This window comes from Ixodes scapularis, unplaced genomic scaffold (genome assembly GCF_016920785.2).
Source record: "Ixodes scapularis isolate PalLabHiFi unplaced genomic scaffold, ASM1692078v2 PGA_scaffold8__174_contigs__length_109621045, whole genome shotgun sequence".
NCBI classification, from domain to species: Eukaryota; Metazoa; Arthropoda; class Arachnida; order Ixodida; family Ixodidae; genus Ixodes; species Ixodes scapularis.
Window position 1 is genome coordinate 429,980 of NW_024609883.1, and position 24,307 is coordinate 454,286.

Consider the following 24,307-nt stretch of genomic DNA (forward strand, 5'->3'; position numbering starts at 1 on the left):
GGCGCACGCCTTGCCAGCCATGCGCTTCCTAGCTGTTGTAAAGACAGCCAACAACAACCGTTACGACAGGTTCCAGCTGTGAAACGAAAATGTCTTGCAGAAAGTTTTTGCCAGCCAAATGCCGAACCCGCTCAGATAAAAAAATATGTTTTACGCACCGGTACGAACCCGAGTAAAGAAGTACAGACGAAAACTTTCTGCAACCCCACAGAGAGATCTGATTAGGCGCACGCCTTGCCAGCCATGCGCTTCCTAGCTGTTGTAAAGGCAGCCATCAACAACCGTTACGACAGGTTCCAGCTGTGAAACGAAAACGTCTTGCAGAAAGCATTTACCAGCCAAATGTCGAACCCGCTAAGATCAAAAAATTTGTTTTACGTGCCGGTAGGAACCCGAGAAAAGAAGTACAAGCGAAAATTTTGTGCAACCACACAGAGAGATCTGATTTGGCGCACGCCTTTGCAGCAAAGCGCTTCCAGCTCGCTTGTACCTTTGCATTTAATTGCATTATAATTGCTTCCTAGTTGTTGTAAAGACAGCCGACAACAACCATTAAGACAGGTTCCAGCTGTGAAACGAAAACGTCTTGCAGAAAGTTTTTGCCAGCCAAATGTCGAACCCGCTAAGATCAAAAAATTTGTTTTTCGCACCGGTAGGAACCCGAGAAAAGAAGTACAAGCGAAAATTTTGTGCAACCACACAGAGAGATCTGATTAGGCGCACGCCTTGGCAGCAAAGCGCTTCCAGCTCGCTTGTATCTTTGCATTTAATTGCATTATAATTGCTTCCTAGTTGTTGTAAAGACAGCCGACAACAACCATTAAGACAGGTTCCAGCTGTGAAACGAAAACGTCTTGCAGAAAGTTTTTGCCAGCCAAATGTTGAACCCTCACAGATAAAAAAATAATGCTCGACGCACCGGTACGAACCCGAGAAAAGAAGTACAGACGAAAACTTTCTGCAACTCCACAGAGAGATCTGATTAGACGCACGCCTCTCCAGCAAAGCGCTTCCTAGCTGTTGTAAAGACAGCCGACAACAACCATTACGACAGGTTCCAGCTGTGGAACGAAAACGTCTTGCAGAAAGTTTTTGCCATCCAAATGTCGAACCCTCACAGATCAAAAAATAATGTTTGACGCACCGGTACGAACCCGAGAAAAGAAGTACAGACGAAAACTTTCTGCAACCCCACAGAGAGATCTGATTAGGCGCACGCCTTGCCAGCAAAGCGCTTCCTAGCTGTTGTAAAGACAGCCGACAACAACCATTACGACAGGTTCCAGCTGTGGAACGAAAACGTCTTGCAGAAAGTTTTGGCCAGCCAAATGTCGAACCCTCACAGAAAATAATGTTTTACGCACCGGTAGGAACCCGAGAAAAGAAGTACAGACGAAAACTTTCTGCAACCCCACAGAGAGATCTGATTAGGCGCACGCCTTGCCAGCAAAGCGCTTCCTAGCTGTTGTAAAGACAGTCGACAACAACCGTTACAACAGGTTTCTGCTGTGAAACGAAAACGTCCTGCAGAAACTTTTTGTCAGCCCAATGTCGAACCCGCTCAGATCAAAAAATTTGTTTGACGCGCCGGTAGGACCCCAGAAAAGAAGTACAAGCAAAAACTTTGTGCAACCCAACAGAGAGATCTAAAGTGGCACCCGCCTTGACAGTATAGCGCTTCAGAGGAGTTGTAAAGACAGCCGATGACAACTTTAATGACAGGTTCCAGCTGTGAAACGAAAACGTCTTGCAGAAAGTTTTTGGCGGCCAAATGTTGAAGCCGCACAGATAAAAAAAATTTTTTTACGTATCGGTAGGAACCCGAGAAAAGAAGTACAAACGAAAACTTTGTGCAACCCCACGGAGGGATCTGATGTGGCACACGCCTTGACAGCAAAGCGCTTTTGAGCAGTTGTAAAGACAGCGAATGACAACCTTAATGACAGGTTCCAGCTGTGAAAAGAAAACGTCTTGTAGAAAGTTTTTTCCGAACCAAATGTTGAAGCCGCACAGATAAAAAAATTTGTTTTACGCACCGGTAGGAACCCGAGAAAAGAAGTACAAACGAAAACTTTGTGCAACCCCACGGAGGGATCTGATGTGGCACACGCCTTGACAGCAAAGCGCTTCCGAGCAGTTGTAAAGACAGCGAATGACAACCTTAATGACAGGTTCCAGCTGTGAAAAGAAAACGTCTTGTAGAAAGTTTTTTCCGAACCAAATGTTGAAGCCGCACTGATCAAAAAATTTGTTTTACGCACCGGTAGGAACCTGAGAAAAGAAGTACAAACGAAAAGTTTGTGCAACCCCACGGAGGGATCTGATGTGGCACACGCCTTGACAGCAAAGCGCTTCCGAGCAGTTGTAAAGACAGCGAATGACAACCTTAATGACAGGTTCCAGCTGTGAAAAGAAAACGTCTTGTAGAAAGTTTTTTCCGAACCAAATGTTGAAGCCGCACAGATCAAAAAATTTGTTTTACGCACCGGTAGGAACCCGAGAAAAGAAGTACAACGAAAAGTTTGTGCAACCCCACGGAGGGATCTGATGTGGCACACGCCTTGACAGCAAAGCGCTTCCGAGCAGTTGTAAAGACGGCGAATGACAACCTTAATGACAGGTTCCAGCTGTGAAAAGAAAACGTCTTGTAGAAAGTTTTTTCCGAGCCAAATGTTGAAGCCGCACAGATCAAAAAATTTGTTTTACGCACCAGTAGGAACCCGAGAAAAGAAGTACAAACGAAAAGTTTGTGCAACCCCACGGAGGGATCTGATGTGGCACACGCCTTGACAGCAAAGCGCTTCCGAGCAGTTGTAAAGACAGCGAATGACAACCTTAATGACAGTTTCCAGCTGTGTAACTAAAACGTCTTGCAGAAAGTTTTTGCCAGCCAAATGTTGAAGGCGCACAGATCAAGAAATCTGTTTTACGCACCAGTAGGAACCCGAGAAAAGAAGTACAAACGAAAAGTTTGTGCAACCCCACGGAGGGATCTGATGTGGCACACGCCTTGACAGCAAAGCGCTTCCGAGCAGTTGTAAAGACAGCGAATGACAACCTTAATGACAGGTTCCAGCTGTGAAACGAAAACGTCTTGCAGAAAGTTTTTTCCGAGCCAAATGTTTGAGCCGCACAGATCAAAAAATTTGTTTTACGCACCGGTAGGAACCCGAGAAAAGAAGTACAAACGAAAACTTTGTGCAACCCCACGGAGGGATCTGATGTGGCACACGCCTTGACAGCAAAGCGCTTCCGAGCAGTTGTAAAGACAGCGAATGACAACCTTAATGACAGGTACCAGCTGTGAAAAGAAAACGTCTTGTAGAAAGTTTTTTCCGAACCAAATGTTGAAGCCGCACAGATCAAAAAATTTGTTTTACGCACCGGTAGGAACCCGAGAAAAGAAGTAACAAACGAAAACTTTGTGCAACCCCACGGAGGGATCTGATGTGGCACACGCCTTGACAGCAAAGCGCTTCCGAGCAGTTGTAAAGACGGCGAATGACAACCTTAATGACAGGTTCCAGCTGTGAAAAGAAAACGTCTTGTAGAAAGTTTTTTCCGAGCCAAATGTTGAAGCCGCACAGATAAAAAAATTTGTTTTACGCACCAGTAGGAACCCGAGAAAAGAAGTACAAACGAAAAGTTTGTGCAGCCCCACGGAGGGATCTGATGTGGCACACGCCTTGACAGCAAAGCGCTTCCGAGCAGTTGTATAGACAGCGAATGACAACCTTAATGACAGGTTCCAGCTGTGTAACTAAAACGTCTTGCAGAAAGTTTTTGCCAGCCAAATGTTGAAGGCGCACAGATCAAAAAATTTGTTTTACGCACCAATAGGAACCCGAGAAAAGAAGTACAAACGAAAAGTTTGTGCAACCCCACGGACGGATCTGATGTGGCACACGCTTTGACAGCAAAGCGCTTCCGAGCAGTTGTAAAGACAGCCAATTAATGACAACCTTAATGACAGGTTCCAGCTGTGAAACTAAAACGTCTTGTAGAAAGTTTTTCCGAGCCAAATGTTGAAGCCGCACAGATCGAAAAATTTGTTTTACGCACCGGTAGGAACCCGAGAAAAGAAGTAACAAACGAAAACTTTGTGCAACCACACGGAGGGATCTGATGTGGCACACGCCTTGACAGCAAATCGCTTCTTAGCAGTTGTAAAGACTGCCGATGACAACCTTAATGAGAGGTTCCAGCTGTGAAACGAAAACGTCTTGCAGAAAGTTTTTGCCAGCCAAATGTTTAAGCCGCACAGATCAAAAAAATTTGTTTTACGCACCGGTAGGAACCCAAGAAAAGAAGTACAAACGAAAACTTTGTGCAACCGCACAGAGAGATCTAAAGTGGCACATGCCTTGACAGTATAGCGCTTCAGAGGAGTTGTAAAGACATCCGATGACAACTTTAATGAGAGGTTCCAGCTGTGAAACGAAAATGTCTTGCGGATAGTTTTTGGCAGCCAAATGGAACCTGCATAGATAAAACAAATTGTTTTACGTACCGGTAGGAACCCGAGAAAAGAAGTTACAAACGAAAACTTTGTGCAACCCCACAGAGAGATCTTATGTGGCGCACGCCTTGACAGCAAAGCGCTTCCGAGCAGTTGTAAAGACATCCGATGATAACCTTTATGACAGGTTCCAGCTGTGAAACGAAAACGTCTTGCAGAAAGTTTTTCCAGCCAAATGTTTAAGCCGCACAGGTCAAAAAATTTGTTTTACGCACTGGTAGGAACCCGAGAAAAGAAGTACAAACGAAAACTTTGTGCAACCCCACAGAGAGATCTAAAGTGGCACACGCCTTGACTGTATTGCGCTTCAGAGGAGCTGTAAAGACAGCCGATGACAACTTTAATGACAGGTTCCAGCTGTGAAACGAAAACGTCTTGCAGAAAGTTTTTGGCAGCCAAATGTCGAATGCGCATTGATAAAAAAATTTGTTTTACGCACCTGTAGGAACCCGAGAAAAGAAGTAGAAACGAAAACTTTGTGCAACCCCGCAGAGAGATCTAAAGCAGCGCACGCCTTGCCAGCAAAGTGCTTCCTAGCAGTTGTAAGGAAAGCCGACGACAACCATTATGACAGGTTCCATCTGTGAATCTGTCATAATGGTTGTCGAGCAACCCAACCCTGTGCCTAGCCGCTTGTGAGTGCTCGGGCTCATCCTTTTTTCCAGAGCACTTCATGGCGCCTAGTGGTGACACTTTACCTAATGTGTTCTGTAAACGCAGCCTGGCGTGCTGACGGCTAGGCTTCGACGACGTCTGTCTGTCCCCAACCACGTGCCTGGACACCGGTGAGTACTCCGGCTCCAAAGCGCTTCTTGGCAGCTAGTGCTGATGCATACGAGGGGCGTTCAAAACGTATGGAACCTGAATTTGTTCTGCGGAAATCAATGAAGTATGGAAAGCGTTGTTCGCAGAAAATGTGAGGCCATGAGCAATGAGTACCGCAGGAGTAGTTGCTTCGCGCTGCCGATCTCGTGTTTCTACGCAAGTTGTTTTGATCACACAAATTGTTATGTTCAAGATGAAATCCGTGCAGATTGAGAGGCTCGTGTTAGGTCTGGACCAGAGTGGACAGGTATAGTTTCAAAAGGTGGCTTCCGAGTCTGAAATTTGGAATTGAAGGCTAAATTTCTTCGCGGAATGTTAGGGCGGTTCGGCTAATCATGATCAACCTTGAATTTTGCTTTTCACCACCAAAGGATTAAATGAACCTGATAGGGAGTAGAGTCGGTTATATCTTTAAAAGTAAGATAAGGTCAACAAATGGAATATACTTCCATGATCGGCGGACTGTTTTTTGTGGCTGGTAGCAGCCATTCCCCTGATTGGCAACATTGGCCAAGTTCTCCTCTTTTAAAGAGGCCTTTTTGTCGGCTTAATCTCATTAATCTCATCATATTCGAAATGTCTCGAGCAGACAATGGAGGAAATGGAAGCTTTTGAATTATCCCTGTTTATTAGCCGGATTCACTTCTTTCAGAGATTGGCGTCTGTAAGGCCGCTGACTTTTGGCCGACCCTGGGATGCAATTCTCAGCCCTCCTAAGTATGTTTCGCGGGGCAAAAGCAGGGGAAGTTGGGGATGCCACTAATCGGCTCGGCGCCTCGGGTCCCCGAAACGCGGACCTTCTTAAAGGTGCCGGCTAAAGGGAGGTATACAATGTCGACGCTCGTCCGTCCAGCGATCGGGGAAATCCAGGGGAACTTTGTGACCCTGCCATGACGAGGGAGAGGGCATTGTGCGTTAATTGTCGTCTACGGCGACGCCACTAATCGGACCGGCGCCTCGGGTTCCCGAAATGCGGACCTTTCTGAAGTGCCTGCTGAAAGGAGGTAGAGAGGGCCGAATACCGTCCAGTGTTCGGCTAAAGTCATCTGGAACCGGGTGGGTGACCTTGCCATGCCGAGGGAGAGGACATTGTGCGTTACTTGGGCGGAATTTGGGAAAGTGACATCGAAACACGATTGGTAAAATGACAAGGCAGAGGGCATTGTGCGTTTCTTGGGCGGAGTTGGGAAAGTTAAATCGAAACACGATTGGTGAAGTGACGGCGGAGAGGGGAGAGTGATTGTGTTAACCTGCCATGGTTTGTCTCATGAGGAGACAAAAATGGGAGACGAAGCAGAATGGGGAAAGCTCGACTGTAACTGGAGAGTGTCGAACGACGAGATTCCGTGCTGTGCACGCACCATGCTGTAAACTATTTGTAATGACCTGTAAATACATTTCCTACTTCAACTTTGAACGTCGTCTCCTTGATCCTTCGGTCAGCATCGCCGAGCTACGTGGAAAGAAGCTGGCCTTCCTCCATAGTAGAGAAGCAACGAACTTTACTGCGTCCTTCAGGAATTTTTACAGCGGGATGCTGTCAATCGTACAAGCACGCACAGCATCCAAAAGCAAAGCACATTTCTAGTGCCTTCGATTGAGGAGGGCACTCGGCACAAAATTGCTCGCTCTTTTAATTCGGGAAGTTCCCAGCGCGACCAAAAAGAGCGATACCGAGACAATGAACGCCACTTCAGCGAGGCCGGCATTAGAGATGCCGAGATGTTGCTTACTTCAAACCACTTCTGGACTGTGCCGGGGTGGAGCTTAGCGCAAAATGTCAACCTCCTCTCCCTCCTTTTTGCCCCCTTTCACGTGCACAGTAAACCAAATTTGGCTAACTTGCTCACCGTATTCGAAACTCGAAAGCAGTTCATGGCTGTTAAAGTGCTGACACTTCATGTGTTCTTTAACTGCAGGCTGCCACGCTGATGCCCTGCCTTTGACATCTGGCCAGTTGCCGCCCCCGTGCCTGGACACTGGTGAGTACTCCGGCTTATTCTGTACTCAAAAGCAGTCCATGGCTGCTAGAGCTGATGCCTAACCTTAGTAATAAGCTAATCAGTCAGATATCTGAGATCGTATCTGACTCCCTGCTCTTCTGTCTGCAACAAAAGTTTCTCAACTTAAACCAGATTGAAGACCTGCAAAGGAGACTAACTTCAGCTTAGAGGCAGTGGAACGAAACACCTCTCCACAGTGAAATCCTCACAGCTGGACTGCAGAACTACCCTGGTGACGAATCCAGTGCCTGAAAAAAACTACCATGAAAAGTACCGCATGGAGTACCGACACTCTCTAGAAAGCCCTTAAAGGGGCACTGACACCCCAAAGGTCGTATCTTTTTTTATTGTCTAAAACGATGCAAGTTGCAGTCATACCATCGCAAAAAAAAATTTTCCCGCGCATGCCTTTTTATTTTTGGTGTTTGATTCTCCCGCCTCTCACCTCCTCGCTTCTTTTGATTCGTGACGTCAAGAATCATGAAATTTAGAAGCTTTGTAGGCAACATCTCTATAACATTTAATAACGGCAATCGTAAAACATGTTTTTTAACGCAATTGCAAACGCACTACGGCCCTTCTTTTTGAAATACCAAAAATCGAAGTCCGTGGTGGTGCCGTCTCTTGGATTTGTATCCTCCCACGGAAAACAGGTGACACCGCTCAAAACCGGTCCGCCGTCGCTTGCTCCTTTCCTCCTCGCTTTGGGTCGCCATGGCAACAGCAGGGAGTTGTGAAAGATAGTGGACTCTCAGGACTCCGCAATATTTGACGTCAACGCACCGACGCGGATCGCGCGGGAACTTTGAATTCGGCATTTGGAAATTGTTTTTTGACTTCACAAATACTGAATTCCCAAATTTCGAATTTTGAGGATAATGTTCCCGCATTGTTTCCAATCGTTTCGGATAATAAAAAAAAAATATTTTGATGTGTCAGTGCCCCTTTAGAGGGATACTGAACCGATATCTGAAGTTTTCAATATAAGCCCCGGACGAGGTGCCCCGGACGTTACTATACCTAAAAATCAAGACCATACCAAGGGATCGGACTATTATATTTCTTTGAAAAGCCGCGATGGGGCAATCCGTCGGCCGAAAGCCGCCGGTACGATTGACGCCACCGCGGAGGAGCCCGAGCGGAACTGACGTCACAGACCTCTCGCTCCTTGGCAGCCTGGCTTGTCCCGCTGCAGTCCTAATGGAGAACCGCGTCGAGTGATCGAGGGATCGAAGAAACTCGATCCATTCGGATCGAGTTTCTTCGATAGTTATGCCGCGGTACTGCGCTGCACGAGACTGCTCAAACAGCGTATGTTGCAGCAGCAGGCCTGCGCACAAGTTTCCGAGTGAGCCCACATTGCGCAAGCTGTGGATTCGCGCGGCCCGTCCTTCCCAGCCAACATGGAAGCCCACCAAAGGCGATTGTCTTTGCATGGAACACTTCGAAGACGAGGACTACAAGACGAGCCCAAAGTTACTGCAGAGTCTGGGCTTGCCTGTAAAACAGGCCTATTTGAAGCCTGGCATGGTGCCATCGCTCTTCACACGAAAATGCAAGCGAGAGCGGCACAGCGGTGCTGTGGAAAAACGGCGACGCAAAGAGGTGAGCGCAGCTACCGAAATATTTTTCTGCTTCTTTCCCAGTGGAAAGCACGAATGCGAGTGGTCGTGGAATTAGCGTAGTACATAGCGCAAAACTGCTAGCGCGAGCAAGCGAACGCTGATTTTTTTGCTTTTGTTTTGCTGTCACGTAAAGTGGGAAGTGCTCATTTGCGGCACTCACCTGAGCTGTAAAGTATCGTGCCTACTAACTCGCCTTTGAGGTCGAATGCGGAAAAACGCCGAGATTGTGTTCTCGCTAACAGCGTCGCGCAGGGTAAGTGTGTACAACATTCGTGTTCGCTCTCGTGCCCTTATCCGTACGTAAGGTGGCCGCCAATCGCAGGTACTCCACTGTCGGTACCGTGTACAAGGCGAGACTGCAGCTATACTCTGTTCCACCTTATGATGTACCGCAGGAAAGGCTAAAATCGCGAGCTCCTTGCTTTAGGGCACATCTCGGCGGCGCAAGCTCTCGTGCAAGAAGGGCAGCTGCCTACGCTGTGAGCTCGCGCTTCTAGCCTTCGTTGCGGTACAACATAAGGTGAAACGGAGTATAGTAGCTGCGGCGATGGCACTCGGTACGCGGGCTCATGTGGTAGAAACTTGCTTTGAAGCTACGAGCTTGCGCCGGCACCTTTGGCTCAATTGTGAAGGCTGGTATTTATCGGTATTACTACTGATAAATGCCAGCTAATTTTAATTTGAGAAATTTGGCATAAACAAATAAATGTCGAATATTGGTTTGGGCTATCTGAAAATGGCACGTAGGACCGAGTTGAACCATTCCTGGGAGAATGTGGTTAATTGATGATCTACATACTTCCTTTTGGTTTGCAGCTGGTATGTTCCGAGCTTGAGCAGGATGTGCAAACTCCGCGGCATCTTGAGCATGTGCTATTCCTCATTGTGGCGAATAAGGAGATGCTGCTGAATTTCGGAATAGGATACCCACAGTATGAGTGCCACGCCATTTAGAAAAATGTGAGTGTATACATCATTCTGTTTTGGAAAACTCGTTTCCCTCACTGGTCCTCTCTTCCTGATGAGGTGGTCAAGCTGCCGTCTCTTCATCTGTTCAGTGTTAACCTGGAAGGCCGTTTCTCTCAATTGCGGAAAATAAATGAAAAAGAGTGCTGTAGTTTTTTTTAATGAGAACCTTGTTATGTACATATGCGTGTACTATAACCTAAACCTGCAATTAATGTTTCCGCCCCTCGTTTATATTTCTGATCACTATGACGATATCTTAGTTATACAGTCAAACCTCATTATATCGAACACGGATATATAGATTTATTGCTTATATCGAATCGTTGTCGAACTGTCATACGAATTACATGCATTTTAAATTTTTTATAACAGACTCAGTCGGTTAAAAAATTAATATATCGAACTCCGCAGCGCCGGAAAGCGTGCGCTCCGGAGACAGGCGGCAGGCTTTCCGGCACAACATCAAAGGATACGGCGGGCTTTCCCGCAACACATTGGAGGATAGCGGTTGCGCAGCAGGCGTTTGCGACTTTTACAAGCGCATGCCTGCGTAAAGTTTTATGCCTATGATGCCGGGAGCGCCATCCAGACTTAGCCACTCAGCGGCATACAGGCTCAGTCGCTCAGTCAGCTCAATCAGCTCAATCGTATTGCCAGCATGCTTCGCCAGTATCGCTATTTTCATGCGCTGTGCATAGATCCCGCAGTTTTGTTCCTCCGGGTTCATTCCTCCGAAGTTGCGTCAACCGCATATGGCGCACTGATGGCAACAGACGTAAAGAAACGTACGCCGCTGACGTTTGCGACGAAGCTTGAAATCATCTGCCACGTCGAAAACGGAGAAAAGAAGTCCAGCGTTGCCGAAGTGTACAACATACCGCGAAGAAATTTGAGCATGCTGCTGAAGACAAACAGTGACATCAAATCGAAGGCTGAACGAAGCAAGCACTCCGGCGTACACCGTGTTCGGACACCGGTTTTCGAAAAGGTGGAAAGATTACTTTACGAGTGGTTCATGGACACAAGGGCTCGGAACATTTCGATATTGGGGCCGATGCTTCAACAGAAAGCAAAAGACTTTGCGTTCATCCACCAAGCACAAAACTTGGCCGACTTGGGGTGAAACTGTGGCTGCTTTGATGCTTTTACGCCGCTACTGAAGCGCAATTCCAACGGTAGTGGTAAGGTGCTTGTGGACTTGGAGACCATGGAGCGGGTCATAGTAAGGCATGCGGTCTACTCCAAGAAGCAATCTACGCTGCGGCAGTTTTCTTCGCCGAAATAAATAGTTAATCTTAAAGCTTCACGTGAGTAGTCGTTCTTGCCGCAAGCTTGTTAGTGATTGAATCGCGATGCACTTTGACGCGTTTTTGGTGTGATTTTGTATATAGAATTTTGGTTATATTGAATTATTTGGCGGTTCTCGCACTGTTGGATATAACGAGGTTCGACTGTAGACCAACAGGCGGCCCTGATGTCACGCAGCTGCGGTGGCGCTGTTAACGGCACTGTTCAGGCGCAGACACTTGAATTGGGTTTCTGCGCAGTCCCTGGTGTGGGCGAATGCAGGCTTGTTGGGAAACAGTGTGTCGGTCTATAAGATCTTGTTTCCTCTATGTTCTTCCCATGCATTGAATACATGCTCGCAATAATGCTTCAAGACGACAAGTGCCGAGAAGGCCTAAAAACCTGGTGGTGTAGGAAATTAAATTGCAGCAAAAATTGATTCTTGTGCCAAAAATAGATGCTGCTAAATGTGTGCCAATTTATAACAAAAATAAACACTGTGACATCTTTTGCTGAGTTACTTTGTTTTAATCTCGTGGAATATGGTGTTTATTTATAAAGTTCACTGGGAGCACCAGCTGGCCATTTATGACAGTTGCACCCCAATCATGAGGCTATTATAAGTGCTTGTTCAATTTCTCGGCTCGAGGCCACTAATTAACTTTGGTCGTCATTCGACCGTTCCATCTTAGTGTTCATGATTGTGCACTTGACGGTGCAATTTGCTTACCAGTTCAAGTAAAGTCCAGATGAGGAGGGTACACAGAGTGACATGAGCCTAACAAAGATAAGGGCTCGGGCCAGTCACCCTCATTTGAGCCAAACCTGGGTGTTAGCAGCATATTGACAGTGCATGTTTGTTTTGCATGTTGTAAGTTTTTATGCCTATTATTTATTGATAATTGACGAATTAATGAAGGCACCGGCACAAGCGACGGCCACACTCATCGCTGAAGAGGTCAGCACATCGTCAACCCCTTCTGCTGACGACACAGAGCAAGGTCCTGACTCTGGACATGAACCAATGCACGATGCAAGTGCTGGCATCGAAAAACCTTTTTCGAGCTCAGGTATGTGCGCCGATTGAAACCACTCAGCTTACATATTTTAGTAGTTAATTCTGCCAAATTAGGGTAATCTGTAGTCTACAGTGAAACTCGTTTAGAACGAACCCACATACAGCGAATTATTGTCGATATCGAACTCACGAAAAATTTAAATCAAAATGTATGTGAAAAGTACTTTTTGTAACGGACAACAGATTGACTATATCGAACTTTTTCCCCCTGGGAAGGCTTCCAAAAACGCGCAAACGATCGTCTTTCAGCCAATGCCTTCGCCCGAAAAAGTGAAGGAAAGAAAAAAAATTCCAAAAGCTCGAGCTGCAAACAAAAATAAGCGAAGAAAAGCGATTCCAAAGGGCACAGAAAAAAAAAGAAATCTTTTAAGTGCGAAGCGGTTGCTTACGAAGAAAAGCAATTAAAAAACGTAGGTAAGCTAAAAAAAAAAAAACCTTTCTAGCGCGTTGTTACAAGGCGGAAGCGAAGAGACGAGAAAGAAAAAGAAGTTCTCGCCTCCTCTCCCTTCGCGCCTTGTTTCACCTAAAGTCACTTTAGTTTGACCTAGGGGGCCTTCATGTCCCGCCGAAGAGAACTTGAAGGAACTCTAGTTTGACCCTCCTCACCTTGCGCATTCACTTGGGGCTTGACACACCACGCCCCAAGAAGCAATAAGCCTATCGCATTTCAGATTCCATAGCATTGTCACATGCCGTTGAAAGCGTCAACCACAGGCAAAGCTCTCTCTCTCTCCCCCTCCCTCCTTTCTTCTCGTTAATTTAGTCGTTGTTTGTTGTCGTCTTTCTTGTCCCCAATGCACTTTCTGTTCACTGTACGGGCCAGCTAGTTCGCGCCCGAAATGACGACGAAGCAGCGGCAGGCTCTGCCACTTTCCGACAAGGTCGACATCATCAGTTGTGTGGAGCACGGCGAAAAGAAATCAGACGTTGCCGCTGCCTACAAGATCCCCAGAAGTATGCTGAGTACAATTCTTAAAAACAAGTCTGCCATCCGAGACAAGGCCCGTGAACGGCTAAATGCGGACAGCAGGCGCATCCGCAAGCCGGCGTACGGCAAGGTGGAAAAAGCGCTGTACCAATGGTTTTTGGACATTTGTGCGCGGAACCTGCTGGTCTCCGGACCAATGTTGCAAAGCAAGGCAAGAGATTTTGCACCCCTCCTGAACGTTGAGGGCTTCACCGCTGGATCTGGGTGGCTGCAGCGATTTAAAGATCCATATTTAATCGCCGGGAAAGTCGTAGCTCGGTTTTGTAAGTGGGTTTTGCTATATCGAACTACTTGCTATATCGAACTGATCGTAGTGTTTCCTGCTGTTCGTTATAAACGGGTTTCACTGTATTGCTGACTGCATGAGCCAAGGGTGATTTTGTTTTGAAACACACTTTATTTCCTCTGCTGTGAACAGCCCCCTCCATCAGTAATGCCAAACAGGCTCCTGACCTTCGGACCGCTGCTACGCAGACCTCGGGCATCTACAGAAATCAATGTACGTATCTGCAAAAAGAAATTTCTCAGAAGGCAGCATTGTTTAGATCGTTGTAACACGTTATGATGGCACAGGCATACAAGTCACCATGAAGACTTCATCACGACAGTCCCAAACAAGTCCTGTCCTCGTGACACCACAATGCTCCTCACCAAATCATGTCCCCCAGGCTCCATTGGATTGGATGTTGCCTGAAGGGCGGACGCTGTCGCCACAGCCGCCAGAGCCCAGGCAACCAGCTCTACCACCAGACCCACCACAGCTGCCAACAATAGACAATGAGCTCCCCTCTGACGCTAGCTTTCTCATGATGATGTCCGGCACCGGCTTTCTGAGGTTGGTATCAGTCGAATATATGTCATCTTTAGTAAAGAGTATGAGGGGGTGTGTAAGAGGTTGCTTCTTTTTTCTTTTTTTATTTCAGGGATGCACAACAGAACACCGCATGTGACAGCGCACTCAGTCAGCATGAGAGCAGCAAAAGCATCGACTACGTCTCGGAACGAAAGTTTATTGTTTTCGAGTCTTGTTTGGACGAGCTACTGGGTAATTGACCTGAGTACACTGCACTGTGCCGCATCACAGAGAAGAAGCTCAAAGGGACGTGTCTCCGGGTGCACAGAATGTGCAACAATGGCCACCAACACACCTGGACCAGCCAACCACCAGTGAATAGGAGGGCCCTAGGCAATGTGCTCCTAGCTGCAGCAACACTCTTCTCTGGGAGCATCGTCAAAAAAGTGCTGAGGCTCCTCCGCCAGATGGGCGTGCCCTGTTTCTCGTACGAGACATACTTCAAGATTCAGGGTGCCTTCCTTCTACCAGCAATCAGACAGGTATGGCACGTTTCAAGCTTTTCCGTACCTGTGAAAGGGGTTTATTTTAGGTGCTAATATTTCAGGCTCAGCACTCTTATGGGATCCTGAATGGTGCAGTACATCCTTTGAAGCACCATATGTTTCTGTCTACAAGTCACACACTCCTATAAACGGCTGTTTTTACAAAAAGGTTGATATATACATGTTTGCAAGTACGGCCCCAGGGTGCCACCATCTTGCCGAGCTGGGGTATGCTTGGGCGTGGCCATAGTCTGGTTACGACACCTTAGTGAGGCATCATAATCCAATTTGGCGTACCCAAGTGCACCCCAACTGAGCAAGGTGGCAGCGCCCCGAGGCCGCGGACTTGCAAACGTCTATAGGTGGCACATCTTTATACGGACCGCAAGGCAAAACTGCATCGATGAGCTGTCATATGTATATTGTAATCTAAGCACAAGTAAGAGTTAGCTTCAATGTTCTTGCGAACTACCGTGGGAAAGGTGTTCTGATGTGGCCGGCTGGAAGCTTTGCTGGAAGCCGGCATATTGCCAAGGTTTCGATTGTAAGGAAAAGCTGATCCGCAGTACCCGAAGGCTACATCTAATGGATCTAGGTCTGTGCGATGCAATACAAACTACGGGCTCTGCCGATTTCCCTTTGTTGTAACTGTTGATACGGCCTTGCACAGCTATGGTTTATACTTGTAAAAAAAAGTAAGTCGCACCTTTGTGTAAGATGCACTGAGAGAAATTTGAGGAAAGAATTTACATGCCGGAAAATATCGTAAATAGGGAGAGTTGAGATGTGTCCTCTGCACCTATTTTGACCACACTCCGAGGGTGGAAAGGTACCAACTGTGTGTGCAAAGTAATACAGGGCACATACTTCGAAGACTCGCCGCATTCCATGTGGGGAAACCGTCGCCTCCTTGGTTTCTGAACGGGGAGGCAATGTTTTCAGTTCTTATTCTCCTGCTTTGTGACTGACTGCACCTACTGGAGAAGTGGGCAGCGTAAAGGACAGATTTTGATGTGGGGAATAAGTAAAAGAAGCAACAATAGATGTTCCCCAGTTCGATTGTAAAGATTAATTGGCCAGTACTCTATTTTTATACCGAGTGGCATTTCTTCAAGGTCGCTCTTGAGAAGGCAGCTCCTCGGCAGCCAAACTGTGCTTGTTGAATGCTACGAGGGGAACAAGACCTGAACAGGCAGGGGTCTATGCGACCTAAGTAAGTCCAACACTATGCTGCTTGAGTTTCAATGCGGAAAGTGTCAAAAGCTATTCATCAACTTTCCCATGCATGGATAATAGAAAAAACAAAGTGTTTTGCCAATCTACCTAAATGTGCATATGTGCCTTCAGTATTTATACCCACGACATGGAGCATTTCATCCCCTCATTTTGAATATAAAGACAAATTACAATTTGTCAATGCTTTGATCGCATTAGCTGGGATTGAAACTTAAATGCTCAACTTCCATGGGAGTTCACATAAACGAAAGAAGCTTGCAGTATACTTATAGGTGAAATGAAAAACATGTCCAGGATTTATGTTTGTTTAGAAAAGTCTTTGCAAATAGACTTCCAGGTGTGGAACAGGAAACAAAACGAGCTCTTTGAGCAAGCAAGTGGACGAGAACTGGTCCTTGCTGGTGATGGGCGGTCAGACTCCCCCGGGCACTCAGCGAAATATGGAACGTACACCGTTGTTGACGTGTCAACGAACAAGGTTCTCCATGTGGAAACAGTGCAGGTAAATTCCGCTGCTATAAATGTTCTGATGCTTCTGTTCCACTGAAATGAAACCTTTCTGTAATTAAGTGAAAACGAATGGCGAAAACAACATTTTTCAGACATGCATTGTCTCATTCAACAGGTCTAGTTGACTTTGTTCTGGATACTTCATGTTTGGTGTGATAATGCAATGTTCTATTTGTCGCTTCAGTCCAACGAAACAAAGGGCAGCTGGGCAATGGAGCTCAAGGGCCTGAAAAGGACTCTAGTGATTTGTGAAGCCAATGGATTGACTGTGGGAGGAATCATCACTGATCGCCACTCCATGATCAAGTCATTCCTTGCCAAGTGGTACCCCCAGATTCGGCACATGTTCGACTGCCGGCACGTTGCAAAAGGTGAGCCATAAGTAATCGGGGTTCCAGGTTATGCAAAAACAAAATATTTAATTGCGGAACGCTCCTACCCTTGCCTGTCACTATAGTTTGTTTCTGCGCATGTTGTACTGCAGGAAAGGCTACAAGCATGAGCTCCTTGCTCTGTGGCAACTGCTCGGCGGCACAAGCTCTCGTGCAGCAGAAGCAGCTGCCAAGGCCATGAGCTTGCGCTTCTAGTTTTCGCTGCGGTACAGTATAAGCTGAAACATAAGTTGCGTTTACATGAATGCGACTTAGTCGATTTGAATCCAGTTGTCGCATTCAATGCGGTCATGTAAACAAAATAATACTCTAGGGGAGCGCATCGCATTCAAGTCCCTAGACAGAGGTGGATTGAGAGGGCGAATGGGCATTTATTCAAACCATGTAAATGGAGGTTGCATTGCAATTTGGATCGGGGAGGATTATGGGAAGGCACCCACTGTGGGAGCGAGTGCACAACTGAGAACGTAGTGATCCTCGGTGGCGGCGGAGAGCAGTCCCGTGGGGTCACCCGCAATTTTCTCAAGAGAAGAACCGCAAGCTTTTATTGTCAAACTAAGTGAGCGGAAGGTTGCGAAGCTGCTTGGTGAGGGCGGCCCTGGTCCAAGCCTTGTGAAATAGGACCCTCGCGTCCGAAGGAGGCCCTAGAGGCTTCAGTGCAAGGACAAACGACGCCGATAACTCTGAGCACTGCATGGTAGCACAGAAGGAGGAGCTGCAACCTCAATGCCGTTCCTGGCTGCGCCAGAGCCTTTCGGCCTCAGGGTCCGGTCGCGGTTGGCAAGGTTGGGCGAGGTGAAGCGAGGTGGCGTCCCCAGAGCGCTTAGAAACAATCTCGCTTGCCAGGCCGTGCGCACGCATGTTGCCGGAGCCCAAAATGCTTGAATTTTGATGTTTCTTCCGTCCCTTAACTATTTTCTCAGCATGGAAGACAGCGGGCACAATCTTTACACTTGACGGAAGCGTCTAAGAGCCTTTAATACAGGAAAGTGTCCTAGAGTGAGATATTGCCATGTTTTTTTTTATACTTGAGAAAATGGGGCAGAATTGGGTTTTTCTTGTTTTTGGTGTTCATAATTATGAACTCTTTATTTTGTCAAGCTGTGGTTTCTGGCAATCTAAGCTTGGTGCTTAGCAGAATGAATGCAATGCTTCATTTTTCAGGCATCAAGAAACGCTTGGTCTCAGCTGGAAAACTCAAGTCCCTTGTGGGACTCCAAGACTGGGTGGAGGCAATCGTCAAGCACCTTTATTGGTGTGCGGAATCGAGCAATGGAGCGCCGGAGGAGATCCTTCCAAAGTGGACTTTCCTGGTGGGACACGCGGCTAAACTTGCACGAACATGCCAACACCCTGTATCCAAGGTGCCAGCACGGAGACCTGGGGAAGAAAAAGCAGCTTCCTGAGGGCAAGTAGACCACAGCATATTAACAGTGTTGTCATGTTAGTGTTTCATACCAAGTGATGCTGTGAAGTATACACCAACTCATGTTTACAAACAGGTCCGGCCACTAGCAGTGCCACACATTGCGCAATGAGATGTGGGCAGACGTGCTGGCGTCTGCAGTAGTAATTGTTCTAAAGCAAAAAGTCTAAAACAGATTTTGCCTTGCACGCACGCTTGTCAAAGCCTTATGATTATCTACTTCGAATCTTTTATAAGAGGAAGGCCAGCGCTCGTGGACCATAGAATTACACTTTCAGTGTTCTCCTCGATGCTTGGGTAATTAAGAGAAAGGTCTATTGGGACGCTGTCTGCTTTTGTGTGCTATCAATACCCGGCCGATTGAGTCAAGGCAATCCGCTTTCCAAAGACGTTGCCATGCCGACAATTATCGCGTTCATTTAGGCTTAGGAATGGCCAGAATGGAAAGACTATCTAAAGAATGCGTCGAGGTCATTGCTCATTCTTTGCGATTTAAGTGAGGTAAGGCAAAGCGAAAGCCTCCTGCACCATTCGTTGCTGACTATTGCACCCGATATTGCAGCTACAACGACTTATTAGTTTCAATAGCTCAATCGTGGCATCTACGTGGCTGAGTTGATCCCGAGAGAGGCTTATGCGCTCGATCAAAATCTCTAAATCATCAATGGCTGCCGGAGTCAGCTGAAATAATTCTTTTGCCTCGCTGAGGAGTTTCGTTACTTGCGTTTGCAGGGTCTTCCGTTTCTTCTTGAGGATGTCCATGATCTTTCAGTCTTGTCTCGATGGAATGTTGCTTGCTTCTGTCGTTCGTATTGCTTCGGTCTACCAGATTTCCTTTGTTGACTCGTTACGTCTCGGGTTTCAGCATTAAATGCAGGAACTTCTGGTAGTCATCGTTAGTTACGTTGAAGCAAACATTTATTTACATTATGCGCAAGCAACAAAGCAGTTCGATCTGACGTGTCAATCTGATCAGTTCCGAGCACGAGCCCCGGGCCCCGCGCTCCCCGGCCACCAGCTCCTTGCCATGAGCCCCTTTTCAAAATGTCTCTGGCCCATTTCCTCGTCTTCGGTCTCTGATCGTTTAAAGTAAAAAATTGGTTAGTTTGCAATAAACAGTGACTTTGTTGTATGTCAAATATTGATCTCTTTATTCGAACGTTAATTACGTACTGCTCCTGAAAGCTACATCTTTCCTTTTTTTTTTTTTTGCAAAACACCGGAAAAAGCAATTCACTGATTTGTGGAGGGAGCTTGACAAATGAAGCCCAAAATTTAATTGGACTATTTGTTCTGGCAGTGAGTGCGAGCATTCTCATGCTAGATCATGCTCTTTGCCATGGCAGACAGAACATCTTAAGGTTTAAAGATATTTTGGGCCTCATTACTTGTACAGCGCCAACAATAGGTTGGAGCGACTGTTGCTCCCAAGTGCTTGGTAGGAAAAGATACATATTTAAGAGATTTGAAGGTGGATAGCATGCCAACTTACTCAGCATTATGACTGCTTGAAGCCCGTGTAGTCTGCAGGGTTCGGGGCGGGGAACTGTTTGTGCAGCCTCGTCACCACGCAGCTGGGCAAGGTTACCCGGTTCTCCTTTCCCAGCCTTCCGTGCACCCACCAAAAGAATTGGCAGTACGCCGTGTACCTGTGCTTACTGCAGTGATAACATAATGAAGTTATTTAGTTACACTGCCAGGTATCCACTTGGAACTAGTTCGATGGCCAGCAGCAAAACGCCACATGCTGTAGTTTCATTAGAACATGCATATGCGAGCGTGCAAGCATGTAATGGATGGTTTGCTTCTAAATTTTGGGTATGTTTTTCAGGCCACCAATAAAAACCTGCCTGTGTCGGAAACTTCAATTGCCAACATTGAGGCACTGCCTTTTCCGGTTCATCTAATGCACATCTCGCTTTACATCCTCACTTTATTTACAAAGTGGTGAATTTCATAGTAAAAAGGTACAGTCGGCGACCGGTTATTCGAACTTCGCTGGGACCGAAAAAACGTCCGAATAATAGACCAGTCCGAAAAATCAGCAGACTGAAAAACTCGCCTTTATTACTTCCAAGTGGGCTTTAAAAAGCCGTAAATAGTGCCTTGTTTCAGGTTACGCCTGCGTGCCTTGTTTTAAGTTGCGCCTCCGTTTCCGTTCGACAACTTTGTGTTAGCTTGAGAATCGCTGCCTTCATTTCTAGCGTTATGGTCGAGTAGCAGAAGAACAAATGGGGCCATGACGTCCAAGCCAGCGCAAATCCACGAGCGCAAAATGGCGACTGGCGACGCGAAGGAACGAAAAACAAAGCAAAATGATAATAATGATGATGATGACGTGCAGCTAAATGGGAAAGAAAGGGCTAGCATAGCGTCGCCTAGCGGTAGGACTCAGGAGTGCTCAAGTAGCGCTGGCAAACCAAGCCAATCCATTGGCAGCCAACATAGAATTCGAAATGGCCTCTTCTCGATGGTGTTTTACGCTGATCGCTCGCGATGATTTTGTCCGAATAATCAAACTTTTGGACTTGAAGCTGTCTGAAACATTGGTCGTGAATATACACTATTTCTATGGGGTAAGTCACGGTTCCGCCTTTAGGTCCGAAATATAAAACAAGTCCAAATCATCGGAGTCCAAAAAAACGGTTGGCGACTGTATAGTGATTTAGTTTTACTGTACATACGCATTTATCTGCTTGATGTTTCTCGTGCTGAGAGGCCGGCAAACCCTCAGCTTCCTGTGCTCGCGGTCCAGGACATCCGGTTCAGACAGTATAGCTCAATGAGCCTATGTATTGTGATGCAGGGAAGGCTCCCAGCCTTCTCTTTGACCTTGTTCTGCTCTTTGCAGCACACACTTTCCACTGGTGTGGGCATGCTGCCACAGCGGGATTTGCAGCAGCACCTGTTTCCCAAAGTTGAAAACATGAATTAGTGCATATGTCAACATCTCTGTAATGCTGTGTGGGCACTGGTGTGGCTACACACACTTTGTCTCTTTTGTTAATCCAATTGTGTCACCCAAACACTGCTCAAGCCTCGGATGCCTTTTGGGAGTATCCACAACCGCGATGCAGTCACTATACAGCAGCTGCATTTTTGCGTATAATAATAGTAATACTTTATTCATATTCCGGAAGCTTTGACCCAGGCATAGAGGGCCGCAAAAAAGCAGTGTTGCCTATGCCACAAGAACTTGAGCGCCCAACCTGGGGCCCAGCATTGGGCAAACACGCACGTGATTACTTGGACGGTGTACCGGCACTACGTGCAGGTTAGAGCCCGCACGCAGCTGATGCATCTTGAATTTCTAACGCACCTACGCGGGACAGGTGCACGGGTAGCCCTGCCTTAGCACTGACAGTTTTGAGCAAAAGGATCTTTCTCTGGCCCAAGCGATGGGACCGATAAGTTGAGGTTGGAGCTTACTCGCCGCCGCTCGGCGATACCAAGAGCATGTTAGTCGCTAGTACACCTCACAATATATAAAACCCCATTTATCATTGGTTCTTCGAGGCTGCAAGTGAACTTCGCGCAACCCCAAAACAATCGCTCTCCCGGGCCTATGCAAGACATACGCTGCGCCGTGTGCGCGTGTTCTGACCAGCGTGTGTTGCGTAGCCGCCGCAGCTGTCATTTTGAGGCAGAACGTCAGATGAGGACTCCGCTGCTGGCTCCGGTGAAGTTTCATTGCTGTCCGACGTCACGGACGGGTCGCAGGCGTAAGGCAACACCTTACGCCTCTTCGTTGGCAGGTGCTCCCGCTATAGCTACTGCTGCCGCTCTTGGCGCTCTCGCTTGTCGCCATAACAATCGTCCACGCCACCGAGCGCGAGGTAGACGCATTACAGGTCACAGCAAACCAACAAAGTTATGATTCTCCGCGTCTTCTAAGACAGCTGCGCGAGGCTTCTGAGGTCTGTCACGTCACGAAGCGAGGTTCCGGAAACGCTCACCAGGGGCACCTTAAAATGCTTATTTTCCAGTTTATTAAAATTTAGTCGTATTTTCGCTTTAACAGCGCCAGTAAAAATTAAATGATGTGCCTTTATTGTGATTAAGACCAAAAACGTCGACCCGATTTTGCAGTTCAGTATCCCTTTAAGATTCGTCTTGCCTGCGGATCTCAAGGGAACACCCTTGTGAAGGATGTTGGGCAGCCATTGCCTTCAGAAAGGACCCTTCAACACCACCTCGAGAAGTACAAGTTTGCTTCTGGTATAATGCATAAGTTGATGAATTCTCTTGAAGTGAAGGTTTTATGGACATCTTTTTATATTAATTTAGTGGTTTTACTGCCGAATGTGAAATCGCTGATGTGGTTTTCTTAAGTAATTTGAGTACCTTGCCTTTCAACTAATCACTTACAATTCATGTGCATATATTAGGCTTGTGCGAAAAGTCGAAATTTCGAATAGTAGTTTCGAATAATAGACTAATCGATATTCGCTTCGAAGAGAACTGCACTATTCGCTTTTTTCGAAGCGTTGATTGCGATGGGTTAGCCCCGTTGAGTGCGCTTCTTTCCGAGCACTGGTGCATAGCGGAGAAGCAATACCTGCGGATGCAAGCTCCGCGGGTGTTGCTTCTCTGCATTACACCAGTGCTCGGTAAGAAGCGCACTTAACGAAGTAACCCGCCGTGATAGACACTTGGAAAAGTATGAATATTGCAATTGCACTCTTGGAAGAAAAGCATACATTCGAAGCGGGATGGTGCACGCCTGCCGACTGTATTTGGGAATAAATGGTAACTTTGTAAATATGTATATCTACATTGTAGTAAAAGTTCTAAAAGTAAACTTACTGTTCCCCGCAGGGGGCACCTGTGGAAGCAGGTGTTTGGAGAGTGGCGTCTCCACGGACCCCGAGCCATGCGGGTTCGCCCGCCCACGTCTGGCTGTGCGTGGCTTTCCCGTGTCCGGGGAAAAGGGCATCCTGGTGGTTGAGCCGAGCCCGGGGTAGGTTTGGACCCTTCGGGGCCCCCCGGGTGAGGCAATACACCACTTCGGCCCCTGCTTCTCGTAGACGGGAGTCCTGGTAAGTCCCGGCCAGGATGATTCAGTCTAGTCGCCACTTCTACTATCCCCTCTCTACTTTCACCCTTGTCTTCTCCTCCTTTTCACTCTTCTCATTTCTCTTCTTTCCTTTTCAACTCCTTTGGCGGCAAGGGCTAACCTTGGGTGGCGACAGACACCTTGTCCAAAACCACTCTTGGTTATAGAGACTGGGCAGCACTAATAGCGTAACGTCTTCAGCCAAGCCATTCTTGTTATGGAGCGTTACCTATTCCCTTGTTGGGCTCGGTGGTGGGCGGTGCACCACAGTTTCCGAAAACCCTCCCCCTTCATATGGGTTCCAAACTTAAACCTTTTGATCGGCCCCCCAAAAGGGGCTGCACCGAAGCACTGAACACGAAACAATCTTTTGTACTGGAAAAATTCCCGAAGTTCCTTGTTATGCACTCGGAAGGTGACAAGCCACTTGGCAAACTTTCTCCCTTTCTAGTCTCCAAAGTTCTTGAGGGTGTTATTGGCGCCAATTACAATGCAAAGAAGATGGGATCTGATGATCTCCTTGTCGAGGTCAACACAAAGCAGCAAAGTGATGCCCTCCTTAAACTGAACCTTGTCTCCGACTACAAAGTAAGCGTCAGTCCTCACCGCAAACTGAACAGTGTTCAAGGGGTCATTTCTGAGGATGACTTGCTTGACTCACCTGAGCCAGAGATAATTGAGGGCCTCTCTAGTCAAGGAGTTATAGATGCACGACGAATCACTATCCGCCGTGATGGTGTGGAACGGAAGACAAAACATATCATTTAGACTTTCGATTCAACCACTCTGCCGCAGACTGTAAAGGCAGGTTACCTTCAATGCCGGGTCCGACCTTATGTGCCGAACCCTCAACGGTGCTTTAAGTGCCAGAAGTTCGGCCATGGGTCACGGAACTGTCGGGGAAGGGACACCTGTGCAAAGTGCTCCAGCAAGGAACACGTTGCAGATGTGTGCGATAATGAGCCTCATAGTGCAAACTGTAGTGGCAATCACCCGGCATACTCTCGATCTTGCCCTGTGTGGAAAGACGAGAAAGAAGTTCTTCCATTAAAAGT

The 24,307-nt window shown here is 47.1% G+C and overlaps 1 protein-coding gene and 1 non-coding gene across 2 annotated transcripts; both read left to right on the forward strand.

Moving 5' to 3' along the window:
• The first annotated feature begins 8,427 nt into the window (after positions 1-8,427).
• LOC121833472 (THAP domain-containing protein 6-like) lies at positions 8,428-9,926 on the forward strand. The gene is made up of 2 exons (XM_042286800.1): positions 8,428-8,952; positions 9,789-9,926. The coding sequence occupies exons 1-2, from the start codon at positions 8,620-8,622 to the stop codon at positions 9,924-9,926; spliced, it is 471 nt and encodes a 156-aa protein (XP_042142734.1). The 5' UTR covers positions 8,428-8,619.
• Positions 9,927-12,165: 2,239 nt separating this feature from the next.
• On the forward strand, positions 12,166-18,068 carry LOC115316392. Its single transcript, XR_005715431.2, has 8 exons — positions 12,166-12,298; positions 13,713-13,793; positions 13,868-14,129; positions 14,218-14,629; positions 15,748-15,845; positions 16,198-16,370; positions 16,563-16,749; positions 17,935-18,068. It is a non-coding gene; the product is annotated as an uncharacterized LOC115316392 (transcript).
• The last annotated feature ends 6,239 nt before the right edge of the window (positions 18,069-24,307 follow it).